The sequence below is a fragment of the Chelonoidis abingdonii genome, chromosome 3 (assembly GCF_003597395.2).
Source record: "Chelonoidis abingdonii isolate Lonesome George chromosome 3, CheloAbing_2.0, whole genome shotgun sequence".
Classification (NCBI taxonomy): domain Eukaryota; kingdom Metazoa; phylum Chordata; order Testudines; family Testudinidae; genus Chelonoidis; species Chelonoidis abingdonii.
The window spans coordinates 212,748,031-212,766,431 of NC_133771.1; the positions used below are offsets into that span (position 1 = coordinate 212,748,031).

At 41.8% G+C, this 18,401-nt stretch overlaps 1 protein-coding gene across 1 annotated transcript in view; it reads left to right on the forward strand.

The window, feature by feature from the left end:
• The window catches only part of CFAP61 (cilia and flagella associated protein 61), a 200,388-nt gene that overhangs the window by 143,201 nt on the left and 38,786 nt on the right, over positions 1 to 18,401 (forward strand). Inside the window, 3 exon segments of the mRNA XM_075064507.1 lie at positions 8,335 to 8,662; positions 12,753 to 12,844; positions 17,731 to 17,936. Coding sequence (XP_074920608.1) covers positions 8,335 to 8,662; positions 12,753 to 12,844; positions 17,731 to 17,936 — 626 coding nt within the window.

Below are 18,401 nucleotides of genomic sequence, written 5' to 3' on the forward strand. Positions count from 1 at the left end.
AAAAGTAATTTTTGACCAAACAATCTACTGCACTTCAAACATTCAGAACTGTGATACGAGTTCATCCAGATTGCATGGGTTGTGATTTCAGTTTCTACCCTCACATGCTTGGGTCAACAGTCCTCACTCATTTGGCAATATCCTAGATTTTGGAAGGATTGCACCATTTACCACAGGGGTTACTTGAGGCAGCTGCTTTACCTTCATGGCTGCTCCAAATGACTCCAGAGTTCTTTGTGGCAGGATTCTTGTATTGTGAGTACCCCAAGGTGGATGAATACATTTTTCTGCCCAGGAGATATGTCCTCTTGTGCCAGTGTCTCATTTGATTTGGGGTGGAGCCATGTGTCCAGGGGCGGCTGTAGGTATTTTGCTGCCCCAAGCATGGCAGGCAGGCTGCCTTCGGCGGCTTGCCTGCGGGAGGTCCCAGGTCCCGCGGATTCGGCAGCACACCTGTGGGAGGTCCGCCAAAGCCGCGGGACCAGCGGACCCTCCACAGGCATGCCGCTGAAGGCAACCTGCCTGCCACCCTTGTGGCGACTGGCAGCACGCCCTCCATGGCTTGCCGCCCCAGGCACGTGCTTGGCATGCTCGTTCCTGGAGCTGCCCCTGCTTGTGTCTCAAAGCTCTTGGTCTGCTAGTTGTCAGAGTATCGTTCGCACCATACGCTTGAGGAAAGGATTTTTCTCTACTGCCCAGACTTACTGAGAGACAAACCACATGACTCAGTTTTCTGTAAACTGTAGTCCCTATGTGAAATGTTATTATGACAGTTGGTACCCTGAAATCCCCATTTTCAGTCTCAAGTCGTTTCCATTTCTACCTTGAATAGACCTTTTATCTGTCTGTATTTCTTTTACATCCCTGTTAAGATATGCCAAGTGTTCATTTACCCAGATGTATCAAAAGTTTTCAACTAATTTGAAGACAGCATCCATTGCAGCTCTCCTGTTTTTTGTAGAATTTGTAAAGTTCTTGCTTGAAGCCGTAGATGTACATGGCAAGGCGGGGGAATGTTCCTCACTACAGTCTGATGTGGGAGTGTGAAACAGTGGCCTCTTCCAATACACTCTTGGACTGCCATCTGCAGCTGATGCTAGTTTTGGCAGTTTTATAGTCCTCGTTTGCCTAGAACGCCTCAGCCCGCTTTTCTAGGGAGCTGAACTTCTTGCTAATTTCCCACAAGTGGGCATATGCAGAGGGCATTTGAAGAAGAAAGAGAGGTTGCTTACCATTAACTTGTTCTTTGAGAGTGTTCTCTGAATATTCATACTATCTGCCCACCCTCCCCTTTCTTTACAGTCTCAGAAAAAGAATTCCAAAAGTAGGGAAGGAACCGAACCGATGCCCCTTTCACATCATTCTTCATTGCGAAGCACAATCGGACGCTGGAGTGGAGAAGCAAGTGCCCACTCCAAAACCTCCTTCCCCTCAGATGATGATGCCCCTGGGCCTCCTGCAGGGGTCCAGTCATCGTCCTCATCTCCAGATGAGGTGGTTGTGGGAGCCTTTCATGCCAGCACGCCAGACAACTTTAAGGAGCACCAGATTCTGCTTCAAAAGGTGGTCACGAACTTGGGCCTGGAGATGGTTGAGATGACAGAGCAGTCGGACACCTTGTTTAATGTGCTCTCGGCATCTACCCCCACACATGTTGCACTGTCAGCACACAAGGGGGTCTTGAAAATAGCCAAAGCCCTCTGGCAAACCCCGTCTCCCATCCCACCTCCAAGAAGGCTGAAAAGAAGTATTTTGTCCCAGCTGAGGGTTTCGAACACTTGTACGCCTACCCACCTCCAGGCTCGCTGGTCATTTCGGCAGCCAATGAGAAAGACAGAGAAGGGCAAACCAGTTCTACCCCTTCCCCCCCAAAATAAAGAGGCCAAGAGGCTGGACCTTTTTGAAAGAGATTTATTCAACGGCCAGCCTTCAATTCAGGATGCCAAACTACCAGGCTTTAATGGGGAGATATAATTTCAACTTACGGGACTCCCTCCATAAATTCAAGGATTCCCAGCCCCAGGATTCAGCCTAAGAATTTGGGGCCCTAGTTGAGGAGGATACATCAGCAGCAAGATGCTCCCTCCAAATGGCCTGGGTTGCAGCTGATTTGGCTGCCAGGGTGATCACATTGGTGGTGGTCATGAGGTGCAGTTCCTGGCTTCAAACCACAGGCCTGTCCCAGGAGATGCGGTCCTCCATCCAGGACCTCCCGTTTGATGGGAACCAACTCTTTGCAGCACAAATGGATGCGAAGCTGCACAGACTGAAGGACACTCAGGCCACCCTCCACTCACTGGGTCTACATATGCCACAATCGACGAGAAAGCAGTTCCAACCATCCCTGCCTCTAAGGCCTTGGCAGCTCCGGCAGGGATCTGCAAAGAGAAGAAACAGAGACATGAGTTTTAGTCATCGCCACCCTTTCTCCTCCTGCTCACCTGTGCAGCCTGGCCTAGCGAAACATCAATATGCACTTACCCAGCAGACCCGAGACAATGCTGGCCTTGGTAGAGCAGTGTTGCAAGCTGCATGGCCATGAACTCTGAGCCCACCTCAGGAATACTGCTTGTGAGTCACCTAGAATGGAATAGACATGAGCAAGCAAGAAAAAACAGTTATCTACTTTTTGTAACTATTCTTCTTCAAGATGTGTGTTGTGTATTTGGTTGTCATGGTTTTTGTTCCTATGGCAATTGAGTTAGATTATTAGGGGATAGCCCAGCCAGCTTCGGCCGGTTAGGCAAGCTCTGTGTCTGTAAATAAATGGTAGTTTTGTTAGCTGTCAGCTGTCTGCTCTCAAGTGATTTCTTCCTAAACCGGCTGCCCCCAAGGATATAACAAGTGGCGACAGAGGATGGGATTCTGGTTCTGCTCCAGTAACAGAAGGAAGTAGAAGTCCAGGTAAAGAACAAACAAACAAAAAAACTGCTTGTTTCCACTGACTGTGAAAGTGAAACTAAAAATCATGGTTACTCTGACCGGGCCACTGAAACCTTTTGATGAGAATGTAGTGCAGTGGCATGTGTATACTGAGCGTTTTGAGCTTTTTGTTATTGCAAATGACATTATAGAAGCGAAGAAGGTGCCAATATTCTTAAGTGTTGTAGGGGCTAAAACCTACTCCCTGCTACGCAGCTTACTACACCCTCACCCTGTTGAAGCCTGACAGCTTAGATCTTACAGTGACATCGTTGAAAACCTGGATCCCATTTTTCCCCAAACCATGGTAATTGCATGGAGAATCGGATTCCCAAAAGGAGCAAAAAGAAGATGAAACTGTTGTGCAATTTGTAGCAATTTTAAGAAACGCAAGCAGAACACTGTGAATTAAAGATATGTTAATGATTGCCCTGCATGATAGGTTAGTGTGTGGCTCTTTGTACCGTGAAGCTATACGGAAGACGCCTGATGACAGAGGCTTCGCGCTTACGAGTTACAGAAACTGTGACAGTGCTATCTACCACTGGAACTGGCTACAAGGGAGGCGCAATACATTGGTGAATCCCCTAGGTACAAAAGTGTTCACAAGAACCTCCCACAAAACTATGCAGAGTCAAGAGTTACCGCTTGTGGTAAGCCAGGTCACCAGGATAGAATGCATGGTGTTAAGGACCTGTGATGTCGACACTTGTGGCCAAAAGGACACATTGAGTGTGCCTGTAAACAAAAGAAAAGAAGAGGCTGTGTCTCGGCCGACAAAAAGAGGAACTTGCATAGCTAGAGCAGACCAGGATGATCAAGGGTGACACCTCATCACAAGGAACGTGCCACTGCCATGTTTTGTCTTTGCAGTGGGCTCACAGAATAGCTGGGGTTAACCCCGTTGTTGGATGGCCAAACTATATGTATGAACTGGACACCGGTGCAGCCATCTTGGTCTCCGATGTGTATAAAAGGAAAAGCTCAGCATTTCGGCTTAAGGCAACAAAAACGTTCTGAGACGATTTACGGGAGAAGCTGTGCCATGTTGGGCACTGTTGATGTTAAGTGGAGCTCACTTGGACAGCTCTAATTGCAACTGTTTGTTGGTGAGAGGGGGTAACTACCTAGCCATTAATGGAGTAGGTCTTGCTGGGAAGATTCAGCTGAACTGGGCAGAAGTGACACTGATGACTAAAAGAAGAGACCGTCTGAACCCCTATACTAAGGAACATGCTCTTTTTGAGATGATTTGGGAAAGTTGAAGGGAATCACTGTGACAATGAACATTAAACGCTGACGTCCACAAAATATCTGAAAGCGCAACTGTGCCCATAGTGGTGCCTCAGCCAAAGTTGAGCGACCTGGAGCGCCTGGTCCACCAATGGAGTCTAATACCAGTTACCCATAGTCATGGGCCACTTCCTGTTCGTCCACTAGTGAAGAAAGCATGGCTCTGTCTCTGGATTTGGTGATTTTTAAAGTCACTGTCACCCAGTGTGTGTGCAGGAGCAATTACCCGCTCCTGCATCGATGACCTCTTCTCAACCTGGTGGCGGACAAAGTTCAGTTAGATTGATCTGGTCAGCATAATTTACATATGACGTCGATGAAAAGTCCCAAGAGCTGTGAACTGTTGCTGACTCATAAGGGGCTTTATTCGATACTGTCGCCTACCCTTAATGGAATAATGTCTGCTCCCGCCCTATTCCAGAGGGTAATGGACAGATCTTGTGTGGCTTGTCAGAGAGTTCAATGCTGATCTACGATGATTATCCTGAGTCACTGGAAGGAATGAAAGAGGATCACTTTAAGAAGTTAGAGGCTACCTACAAAGAGCGGACAGAGTATGGCCTATGAGTTCACAAAGACAAGTGTGAATTCTTCAAGCTCTGTTGAACTATTTGGGAACCCATCATTGATTCTGCAGGTCTTATATAGCTGCCTGCAAAAATTAAAGCTATTGTGGAGGCTTCCACCACCTCGAAATGTAAGCCAGCTGCGGCTCGTTTCTAGGACTACTGAACTATTATGGAAAGGTTTATCTGCGCAGTTTAGCCACCACTGCTAAACCACTTCATGAGCTCTTGGGCAGAACAAGGGGCCTGGAAGTGGACTGAAGCCTAGGAATGTTGCCATTTAACAAGCTAAGGATGCATTCGCTTAAATTCTGAAGTTCTCACACTTTGATCCATCTTTACCCCTCAATTGGCCTGTGATGCCTCCCTTTATGGAGTGGGGCAGTCGTGTCACAATTAATGCCTTTGAGAGAAGCAGAGACCTATTGCTTTTGCTTTCACGCATTCTAAGCACAAGCAGAACTAACTACGCCCAAAATCAACCGTGAGGCATTAGGAATTGTTTTTGGAATGTCGGAAGTTTATCGTACCTGTTTGGGTGAAAGTTACTCTTCTCCAACCATCAGACTCTGACATAAATTTTGACCTACACAGGCATTCCCCCATTAGCTGGCTAGTCATATGCAACATTGGCATTGTTACTTCAGCAACACGTATAGAAATCAATCTCGGAAATCCAACTCTGCACGGGCAATGCAGATGCCTACTCAGGTCTGCCTTTGCCGGTCAAACATCAAAGATAGTGCCCAAAAGGAATCTTCTACTTTGAAAGGTAGAGATTCCACCATCACTGCTACTCAGATAAAGAAGGAACTCGCGTTGACCCAGTATTCTGTCCAAGTTATGTACTGGTGATAGCATGGGAAAATCCGACAACCTCTCCGGTCTTCACCCCGACCTTGTTACCTACATGTCCAGGAGGACAGAGTTATGTTGTGGGGAGAACATGTCATTATTCACCACACTGAGATACAAAGATGCTAGAACAGCTACATCGGTCACTGTGGAATAGTGCGCGATGAAGGAAACTGATGAAGCTATTTTTGTGGCCTGGATGGGACATGCTATTAAAGAGAAAGGCAAAAGCTTTAGGTTGGTCAGGATGTGAGGAATGCACCCCATGGCACCCCTACACCCATGGGACTGGCATAAAACCACAAGTAAGAAAACGTTTCACATTGATTTCGCTGCCCCCCTTGAAGGAAGCATGTTCATTGAGTGGCAGTAGTATGCCCATTCTAAATGCGTCAGAAGTCTCTATAATGCCGTCATACTGCAGGAACATCCAAACACTAGGGACTCTTTAGTCATTTGGTCTGCCAGAAACAACACATTAGTGACTAAAAGGTCCCCTAGTTTGTGAGCATACGGGACTATGACTCTCTCGCTCTGATCTTAGTCGTCGAGGAGCTTTCAAAATTTTTCTGAGCAAATTGAGTGACACCCATCATCACACCTCACACCATTCATCCGTCCACCAATGGAATAGCTGAAAGATTCATCGAACAATGAAACACGCTTCTGAGATCAGCAAGGGACAAACACTCCATTCAAGCGTCATTGGATCTCTTTACCTTTCCTCAGAAAACACCTCATGCGTACAACCAGGCAATACCCGGCCTTTTCTACATGATGGGACAACGGCTGCCACTTGCTTTTAGATTGCTGAAATCTTCTAGAACCCCGACAAACTATGTGCAAAACATCAGCAGCAATTCAAGTCATCAGACGGGCACACCAGAGCAAAAGATGCAATCTTGCCCAGGACACCAGTTTTGGCTCGGGAATTATACTTCTGGAGCTAATGGGCCCTGCCACGATCATACTCAAACAGGACTGTGTTTGCATTACAAGTCCGACTGCAGAGAATGCTTAGCTGCGCGGCATATAGATCAGCTGTTAGCCAGGTCATGCCAGTCCTCAGGGAAACAAATCTCACCGTTGAGTGGTATTGACTTCACCTCTATCTGAGTGAGGAACCGCATCACGAATACCTGTTCCTATGTTTCTCCTCCATTACGGCGCCTTTGCCAGACGGGCTGATACCCTCCCTCACCGGTCATGCTGCGGACCCTGACGCCCATCGGTACCTTTCAGGTGCAACAACCCAGAGTATCGCGTAATCCAGCTATACACAGAGGTCCTCATCGGTGGATCTTTAATCTGGGACCGTTGGACGGACGTTATGGGGCAAATATCCCAGGGTTTTGCCGGGAATGGAGGAGTTTCTACCTCCCTTCTTAGTCTAGTGTATGTTTTATTTAGGGGGTGTTCTTATTGGGGGGGAGGAATTTGTTGTGTATTTGGTTGTCATGGTTTTTGTTTCTATGGCAATTGAGTTAGATTATTAGGGGATAGCCCGGCCAGCTTCGGCGGGTTAGGCGAGCTCTGTGTCTGTAAATAAATGGTAGTTTTGTTAGCTGTCGGCTGTCTGCTCTCAAGTGATTTCTTCCTAAACAGACTGGCCCCAAGGATATAATAATGTGTTGCTCACGTCCATTCCATTACCTGCCTTCCTGGTCCTCTGTTGGAGTTGCTGGCAAGAAGGAACTGAGAGAGTATAGGGCCGGCAGTGCCAAATATACCGACATGAGTGCGGTACTCCAGAGGGTGCCACAGCAAAACCTAAGGATTCTGCTAAGGCAAAAATCTCCGACAACTGTGCACATGACCGTGCACCCACCTAGAATGGAATGAACATGAGCAACACATCACAAAGAACAACGGTTATGAAAGGTGGGTAACCGTTTTTTTCATTGAATGTCCCTCTTGTTTTTATGTTGTAAATAATAATTAAAAAATATGTTAAGTTAGAAAGAGATGCAAACCTTGTCGAAGAAAGAACACATGGTGTATAAGCAAGAAATTTTTAAATAGAAACCTAGCATCTCATAATTCTGATGGAAAAATCTTTTACTTGACTTGTTTATATTTTATCATTCATTTGTCTTCATGTACTAATAAATGTTTGAAATTAAGCCAAACATTTGTTAGTTGAAAAATAGAATACCATTATATCTACAGAGTATAAAAACTAATCTGGCAAACATGATAGTTATGGTTTCTCATAAATATTATAGTTTTAGCTAAATATATATAATGCACAAATACCCTTTCAAAGACATGAAAATTGTGTTATTTTCAAGTACGTTGTTTTTCAGTTTGGCTTATATGTTGCGGGGGGCGGGAGGAGAATTTTGTAAAGCCTTGCATTCTTTATCATATACTTGTAATGACAAAGATAAAATATGTACTTCAGTTCAGGATATTTAAAGTACTAAATAATATATAGCTATTAAAATATAGTACATCTGCTTAACCAGAAAACAGGAAATTATGAATACTCTTAGCTCAATAAATCTTAGCTCTTTGGGTCCCTTTTAATTAATCTCAAAATTTGGTCAATAGGCCACATCAGAGTATACAAAGTCATGTTTTATTTTGTGCTGTAATTTGTAAAATAAATCACATTAAATAATGAGTCACACAACCTCATTTATTGTATTAGACAATGACTAATGTAGTATGACCTACATTTATTACATCTTTTTAGGCGTTCTTTAACTTTTCCAACAAGGGAGTGGATTATGAAACCTTCAAGGCGATTAATGACGCGTGCCTTGTTTATGATGGAAGACTTGTGATTGATGCCAACTTCCATACTAATGATGTTACTATCAGAGCGGCAGGTCCTTTAACCAAGTTCTCCAATATATATTATGCAAATGAATGGACACACAGCAATTTCAGTTCGAAAGAGATTGGTTTCCAGCTAGCTGCAGCTATGCTGAATCTCTTTGATCCAACTCTTGAGCCAGTTTCTGAGCCACCAGAAGATCTGGATAGACTCATCCCTATGTACAAGGGATGTAAAATTCAAGGTGTGTCAAAACAAATTCTTCAGTTTGTTACACTTCTGTGTTTTCTTCATTACTTTCTTCTGTAGCACAAAATGCAATAGTATGGCATGAATTATATTAGTATTGTTGGAATTTTTTATATAAGTAAATATTAAGTAACAAATTGTTGAACTGTAGTAAATTTTATGTTGTACACCTGAGCTAATGGGTACCTGCAGTAGATGTAATGTTACTTTATTTATACTTAACCATATTAGTGAAGAAAGACTCATGTCCTCACACTTTGTCACTGCCATCAAACTTGTTCTCTGTTCCATTTGTTTGCTGTTCATTCTTCATCTCTCTCTTTAGACTCACTTCTTGATGATAAGGTGTGTCTAGCTTAACACTGTTTGATGAGAACATGTAGTGCAGCTAATTTAGATCACTTATAATTAGCTTGTAACAACACATACTAGTTTTTAGCCTACAGTACTTGAAATCTTTCAGATTTGCCTCTCCCAACCTTGCAGTTTACACCTTTGACCAATTGAATTTTCTGAGAATTTCATATTAATGATCTAATTGTCATCAACAAACTCTTGTGAAAAAGCTCAGTTTCTTTCTATCTGTGATTTATCCTTGTTCTTATTAGGGACTGAGACAACAAGTTCAATAAAATAACAACTTTTTCTCAAATCTTGCCCCAAAGTAATCAGTTTTGATGCCAAAATCCAATGGTAAATGATTCCTAGTAACACATAGAAGGTTCAATTTTAGTGTGTGTCTGCACTTCCTGGTTTAGTCCCAAAACAGAAGTGTCAGAATGTGCCAAGAAATTCTATTTTCACGTTATTTCACATCGAGCCAAATCCTGGAGGTAACAGAAATTTTGTAAAAAAAAAAGCTTAAGTCTTGTGAGATTTCCAAAATAAAGTTAATCTGAAACAAACTGGGTATCTGACATTTTGGGGACCAAACTTTCAAAATCCTTTGCAATGGATGAACCACATTGTGTAGAGGTGAATTTCACACAGAGAGCCAGCACTAGCCCTCAAGTCTGAGTTAACTGGTTCACAGACCCTGTGTTGGCCCTATCTATGTAGAGGCATGATGTCAGCCAATGCGCCTTTGGGCCCATAAAAAATCACAGTCGTGTGCAAACTGGGTAATTGCAAGTGCAATGTTCCCTCTGATCTATTTGCACATGTAGTATGTCTGATATATGTTATATTTGGACCGGCAGAGTAGGAGATAGAAAAACAGCTGTCTGCTGTGGTGGTAGCTTTATTGTCCTGGCAGCAAAACTGAAACCAACGTGTAAGTGAGGCTTTTCACTGGGGCAGAGGGACTGCAGAGCGCCCAAATGTTTAAAGGGACAGGACATCACATTCTTCCACCCTACTTTAAAGAACTTCACAAAAATATATACATTATAATTTACACGGCTAACAAAAAACACTTTATAACCTAATTAAAGGTTACAGGTAGAGTACCGCAGACTCTTAAATTGCAAGGGATTATTCTGTCCTGGAATAGCATCTCCCTAACTAAATAATTTATAAGTTCAGGTGCACCAATGGTGTTCACACTCTTTTGTGTTAAGGTGGTGATGGTGGTGCGGCAGTGTGCTGAACAACAGGAACAGTTGATGATAAGGAATCAGCTAGACCAGACACCAAAGTTTCTTCCACCACACCATCAAAATTAGTAGTTTTAGCTGGGGAGGTTTCAGTCAAAGGAACAGAAAGTCCTACTGGAACATCCTCGGATTTTGGTACTTGCTGAGACTGCAACTGATCTATATCTCAATCCATAGATTACAACGGGATAGTTTCACCACAAACAAAACAGATCCCCTGCATTTTACAAGATATCCAGGTACCCATTTCATTCCACAACCATAGTTGCAAGTTCACATTAAGTCTCTACTTCAAAAGAATTATGACAAGTCTCACATCATTGATCATTATGCACAGCTTGGGATTTGGCTGCACAGGAGGCACCATCAGGACATAGCAGATCCCAACAGGTACGCAAATATCGCTTCAAGAAAAGAGTTGCAGGTGACTCCTGGATGGTGGCATGTGGTGCAGTTCTGTAGACAAGCAAGAAATTGTCCATTTTCTGCTGATGGCTCAAAATACACTTCTTAGCTCTTAAGGCATGGTTAAGTGTCTGTACAAAATGTTCTGCTAGTCCATTTGTAGCAGAATGGTATGGAATAAAGTCTATGTGATAATTCCATTTGAAGCTAGGGACCTCTGAAATTCTCTAGAACATAGTTGAGGTCAATTGTCACTTACCAACTGTAACAATAAACCAAAATGATTAAACAAAGTACAAAAGTGTCCAATGGTCTTGATAGCTGTAGTAGAAGTTATTCTGAAAATTTATGGCCATTTCAAATGGGCATCAACTACAACCAAAAGCATGTAAACTTCTCATGGTCGAGCAAAGTCCATGTGAATACGTGTCCAAGGATTCTGAGGCCAAGATCAAGGATATAGATGAAGTGGGCTAGGATCATGCTGAATTTGCTAACACTTAGTATAGCACTTGATCATCCTCTCAACATCTTTGTTGATCCCTGGCTAGCAGACATGACTCTGGGCTATTGTCTTCATCCAAACAGTGCCACAATGATCTTTGTGAAGAGCTTCTAAAACCAGAGCTTGAAGTGATTCTGGACCTGACATGAGCTGTGTAAACTGGGGATTCTTATGTTCCAACACTGTACCTTTTATTACCATACCCTTCACAAGAGAGAGCATATCATCCTTAGCACTTTCTTTGTAATGGGTAACCAATGCATCAAACTGAGAGAAAAAACTTTGTTGGAAGTTTCTTTGGGTTGAGGAGAGTGCTGTCCGTGCTTGATCGCCCTCTGCTTGTCAAGTGCCTACACTGCAGAATGCAGAATTCCTCCTTTGGCTGCAATTCGGCACCCTCTGCTGACTGAAGTCCTCAGTGCAGGATAAAGCTGTCTCCCTTCCTGCTTGCACATGGTCCAGCCAAAATGGCTGCTTGTTTCCCCATCGCTAGGGTTGCCAGTTTTGTTTGGATGTATTCCTGGAGATTTCATCACATGACATAATCTTAAATTAAAGATTAATCTTTAATTCCCAGAGACTCTAGGCCAATCCTGGAGGGTTGGCAACAGTACCCATCACTGTTCTGTTTGAACAATTCTGGCAGCTCAGCAGCAATGGCAGAAACCTCTTCCTTTGTTCTACTTCTAATTGCCTACTTCCTCCTCTTTAGCTGGCTGGTTCCAGTTATGCCTGAAGCAAAATGCAGCAGCAGTCTGCCACCTTGTTTCTAGAGGAAGTGTTTTCCTTTCTTAAAATATTTTCTGTTTACTACTACTTCTTCTTGTTAAGGAAATGGGATCACTGGACACTTGTGTTATAGAAAGTCCTCATAACCAATATGTTATATTTGGACCCAGCAGAGAAGGAGATAGACACGGAAGGCGCTGATAGAAACACAGCTGTCAGCTATGATGGTAGCTTTAACGTTCTGGCAGCAAAACTAAAACCAACAGGAAAGTGAGGCCACTGGGAAGAGGGAAGTGCAGTGTGTCCAAACATTTAAAGGGACAGGATATCGCAATATATATGTGCACAAATCCATTGCTTTGTTGATATATATTTGTGCATAAGTGTGTATGTTCTTTGCAAGAGTTACATGCTGCACGGATCTTTGAAAATATGTCCTTTGAGATTCACCATCCCTAGTTTGTCTTGCATATTACATCTTACAGTTACCAAAAGAAATATAAAGAATATATTCTTTGCTAATAATGTACCAGATTATGATGTCACTTACACGATTGTAAATCTGGAATAATTCACTGAAATCAGTAGCTATATTCCATGTTAACACCAATATAACTGTGATCAGAATCTGGTCCAATGTGACTATTGCACTGAAATACACAAAAATACAAAAACATATACAATATGAATGCCATCAAAAAGCAACATTTTCTTTTCTCTGAAGAATTCTTTAGTAAATAACATATGACTTGGGGGGAACTCCTTTTTTGTTTTGTTTTATGGCTGAATAAATAAATTGTGATTTACAACATTAACAAATATATTAATCTTAGCTGTTTTTTCTGTGGTAGGGGGTGTTCTACCCGGAGGATATAATTACTTGCATATTTCCAAACCAGGAATCCCTACACGCTTGGATGTACAAATTACACAACCTAATTATGTAAGTATTATTATTGAATTTTTCTTTGCTTTTCCCTTGATTCAGGAACACATTCTTATTCAGGACATTACTTAAGTACCTGGCGCTTGAGTAATGTCCTGAATAATGATGGACTTAAGTACATGCATAAAAGCTTTCCTGAATCAGGGCTTTTATCAATAGATCCGTGAACTGTAATTTTTTATTACAAGTGTCTTTAAGGCATTTTCAGCTCTTCATTTACCAGAAACTTAAATTCACAGGTATACCACAAATACAGCATACACACAAACAACCTAAAAGGACTGATTCTGTAAGACAGTGGTCTCCAAAGTGGGGTGCGAAAGAGGATCCTTGGTGGTGCACAGCAGGAGGAGCGCTTTTTTGTTTGTTTGTTTTGGCAGTTTGGGCAGGAATCCAAGCGTCTTCTTTGCTTCGGCGCGGCGGGGGGTGCGTGCTCAAAAAAGTTTGGAGACCATTTAGGGTGACCAGATTTTATAGGGACAGTCCCAATTTTTGGGTCTCTCTCTTATATAGGCTCCTATTACCCTCACCCCCTGTCCCGATTTTTCACACTTGCTGTCTGGTCACCCTAAGACCACTGCTCTAAGATACAATCTGTGCAAGACCTTCACTCGTAGCATGAAGCCAACAGAACTCCCATAGCTTTTCGAGGATTTTTGGTTCCCTAAGTTCAGAGATCCTTAGTGAGAACAGAGAGTTTAAAGTGGGGGAGGGGATATAGACTTAGAAGAAGCTATGAAAGATCAAATCATTGGTTCCCCCCTCTTTTTTGGGTTCTGTGTGATGGATCCAGAGGAACCTTACAAGAGCCCTTTTGGGGGAGGCCTGACAAAGAGTGTCTCTTTTACTCTAAATACCAAAAGCATTATTAGAACTCTTTCACTGCACCTTTTGACTTGTTCACAGTCCTCTTAAAAGAGAACATCTTTTAAAACATTCCAAACACTTCATGCGCATCATCAAAGAACATACTATAGAAAGAAATGAGAAAAACTAGCAAAATGTATTAGCAGAGTGCTGCGGGAGTAACAGAGCTTGCTGTAACCTAGCAACTAATTTTACAAAACTAGAACATGAGCACAGCTCAAAATATACCTGTGAAATATTTGGGCACAACTCTGAAATATGAGGTTTAAAATGCATGATTATCTTTTGTCCATTCATTCAGTAGCTGATTGATTCTGGCTAAATGAAAGCAAGCACAGTCACACCAGAATTAACATCCAACACAATTAGTAGTTCCGTTGTAGTGGTGTTGCAGTAAAGCCTAGAGTCCCCAGTGAGGATTGGGGTCTCATAGTGCTAGAGTAGGAGACAGTCCCTGCTATGACGAATTTACCGTTTAAATAGATTAAACAGACTATGTCTCTGAAAAAGAGTGGGGAAATGATTTCTCCAAAGTCACATGGCATGTTTATGGTAGAAATGGGAGTAGAACCAGGTTTTAGTCCCAGTATAGTGCTATATCCACTAGACCACACTACCTCTTGACAGTTTAAAAGGCTGCTCTGCGGGCTTAGTTCTCACAAAATTCAAACAAACTAGAAATAATAAGCATCCTCTGCTGACTAGAAGGAAAAGCGAGTTCAATAAGTACACTTTCATTTGTACGCTTTTTGGGCCAGATCCTCAACTGGTGTAAATCTATGTAGCATCATTATTTTCCACAGAACTATGTTGATTTACACCAGTTGAGGATTTGACTCTGTAATTTTAGGAGGTGCTCTAGTACTGCAGTGATGGAGGTTTTAGAAAAAGCTAGAGAGGTGTAGCACCTGAATGGATGAATGTTGTAAAAGAATTGCATGAATAGATAACTGCTCTTGCAGTTTGTCAAGACTAAAGTCTCATACAGTTTAACCCTATAGACTGGGTTGGCTAAAAGTGTCATATGCATTTCTAAAGTTAGTACAACTGTCTCAAAGTAATAATAAACAGTGATTTACCAAAGAGAATATTTACTAATGTGGTTTAACATTTATATGAGGTCACTGTTATCTTTGGGTAATAGCAATTCCAAACAACTTCAGCAAAAAAATAAAATAAAAAAAATCCTATATCGAGCTCAACAAAATCACTGCAGAAAACCAAAATGCTTGGTTAAGAGAAATTTGCTCAATGCACCTCTTTTAAACGTTACATTCTTTTGTAATTCACTAAATTTTTGTGCAATTTAATTATGCTAAAATACTGGACTTTGTGTCTTTTCTTATACTGTTAGCAATGCTAAATGAGTTTCCTTCTATTTCTGTCTGGTTACTGACTTGGCTATTTTTGCATCATAATAGTAGTTTTTAAAATCCACTATCCCTTGTTACTGTAAGCTGCCTTTGATATTAAAAGTAAGTAAGAGCTTAAGTCTGGATCTTCCAATTGATCGCATGCGGGCAGACGTCTTTACCCATATAGGTCCCCGTTGACTTCAAAGGGGTGCCACAGAAGGCAAATGGCCATTTTTACACTTCATTCTGACTAACAGGAAGGAAATGGTTGTGAGCCTGAAAAGTTGAAGGCACTTTGGGTGAAAGTGAGCATGAAATGATAGATTTCATGATATTAAGGAAAGGAAGAAGTGAGTGGAGCAGATTAAGGACAATTGGCATCAAAAAGCAGATTTTAACAAATTCAGAGACCTGGTAGGTGAGGTCCCATGGGAAGAAAATCTAAGGGAGAAAGGAGTTCAGAAGAGCTGGTAGTTTCTCAAAGTGACAATATTAAAGATGCAACAGCAAGCTATCTTGATGCAAAGGAAAGATAGGACAAGTAGTAAGAAGCCAACGTGGCTCCATCAGGAGGTCTTTAAAGACCTGAAAATCAAAAGGGAGTCCTACAAAAAGTGGAAACATGGACAGATTGCTGAAGAGAAGTACAAAGAAATAGCAGGGACAAAATCAAAAAGGCTAATTCACAAAATCAGAAGGCCTCAGGCACACCTAGCAAGAGGCATATAAAAGGCAGTAAGGTGACATTCTATTAATACATTAGGAGCAAGAGAAAGATGAAGGAAAGTATAAGCACTCTGCTTAGTGGGGAAGGAGAGCTAATAACTGATAACATCAAGCAGGCTACTTTGTTTAATGCCTATTTTGCTTCAGTCTTCACTAAAAAGATTAATAGTGACCAAATATTCAACACAAGTCATATTAACAAGGGGGAAAGAACAAGAGCCAAAATAGGGGAAGAATAGGCTACAGAACATTTAGATAGGTTAGAGGTATTCAAGTCAACAGGGCCTAATGACATTGATCTTAGGATACTTAAAGAACTAGCTGAAGCAATTTTGGATTATCTTTGAGAACTTATGGAGAATGGTTGAGATCCCAGAGAACTGGAGAAGGGCAAATATAATAGCAACAAAGAACAAAGAGAGCCCAGGGAATTATAGACTAACTTCAATAAATGGAAAGTTATTGGAACAAATTATTAAACAGTTTGTAAGCACTTAGGGGATAATAGGGTATAAGTAATAGCCAACATGGATTTGTCAAAAAACAAATCATGCCAAACCACCTGATTCCCTTCTTTGACAGGGATACTGGCCTAGTGGATAGGTGGGAAGCTGTAGACGTGATATATCTTGATGTTTGACTCATTCCCACATGACTTTCTCATAAGCAAATTAAGGAAATGTGGTCTAGATGAAATTATTATAAGGTGGATGCATAACTGATCAAAAGACCACACTCAAAGAGTAGTTATCAATGGGTGCTGACAATCTGGAGGGACGTGTCTAGCAGGGTCTTGCAGTGGCCTGTCTTGAGGTCCAATACAGTCAATATTTTTTAATGACATGGATAATGGATTAGAAAGAGTGCTTATAAAATGTATGGCTGACACCATGGTGGGAGGGGTTGCTAGCACTTTGGAGGACAGGATTAGAATTCAAAATAACCTTGATGATTTGGAGAATTGGTCTGAGTCAACAAGATAAAATTCAGTAAAGCCAGGTGCAAAGTACTACACTCAGGAAAGAAAAATCAAATGCACAACTACAAAATAGGGAATAACAGGCTAGGCAATAGTACTGCTGAAAAAGGGTCTGGGGGTTAGAGTGGATATCAGACTGAATATGAGTGAACAATGTGATCCATTTGCAAAAAGGCTAATATTTTTCTGGAGTGTACTAACAGGAGTGTCGCATGTAAGACGTGGGAGATAGTTGTCCCACGCTGCTTGACACTGGTGAATCCTCAGCTGAGCATGGTATCCAGGTCTAGTCTCCACACTTTAAGAAGGATGTTCACACACTGGAGAGAGTGTAGAGGGAAACAAAAATGATCAAAGGTTCAGAAAACCCGACCGATGAGGAAAGGTTACAAAACCTGGGCATGTTTAGTCTTGAGAAAAGAAGGCAGAGGGGAGCTCTGATAAGTCTCCAAATATGTTAAGGGCTGTTATAAAGAGGATAGTGAACAATTGTTCTCCATGTCCACTGAAGGTAGGACAAGAAGTAGTGGACTGATGCTTCAGTAAGGGAGATTTAAATTAGATATTAGGGAAAAACTTTCTAATTATAAGAATAGTTCAGGACTGGAATAGGCTTCCAAGGGAATCCCTGTCAGAAGTTTTTAAGAATAGATTACACAAACATCTGTCAGAAATGATCTTGCCTCAGATCACGAAGCTGGACTAGATGCCCCCTCAAGATCCCTTCCAGTCCTGCATTTCTATGATTGTGCCATCAGCCTTACTAAGGTGCCTTGCTTTATAAACTACATTTCTTATAGCTGCTGTTTGCTACTAAAATCTTCTTAGTTTCAGAAAGAACTAGTGTAACAATCAGGAAGTGTATCATCAGTTTTAGCTGATACTGTACATGTGCCAATTTGAAAATCCCCTCAGTCTAAATAGTTTTCTTCATAGTCATACTATTTTTGTTCCAGGGGATGGAAATCATAACAGGGGATGCAACAAAGGGGAATTACTTCAGGATACATGTCAGCCAATACAGTATGGTAGAAACCATTACCTGCCTTTCAAAGGAGCCCTTCCCTGTCTCCAACTACATTTGTTTGTTTGGCCAGCATGAGCGGGTCCTTAACAATCTTTGTTCTCGCTGGAAGGAGGGATTGATCAAAGATCTTTATAGGTAAGATGAGAGCAAATTTGCTTTCTGAATAAAATTGTTTCCTTTTATTACAGCATGTGTTCTATGCCTAACTAGTCTATTTGCTGCCCTGGAATAGTTGGAAAACTAAGGTTCTTTAACACACACATATGTATATAAATCTTTCAGTAAGTTGGCTGTCATTCATTGCTGTCCAACAGCAAAAGTCTTTCAGAGAGAGACTTCCTTTCTGCTCCCAAAATTTTATTATAGATGAGTGGTGGCTGCTATGTTGTTAAGGTTGGAACCAGCTTTCATTTAAAAAGCCTAATTTTAGCACCCCTGAAACCTAGGCTTGGAAAATTAATTTGGCCTCAAAATTACCAAACTTACTCTGAAGGCAAAGGAGAATGTTAATGTAAAGTTTGGTTGAATTCCATGAAACAGTTTTTAGTCACAGGTCATTGCAAATATTTGAAGTAATGTGTTATGTATGGAATTGGATCT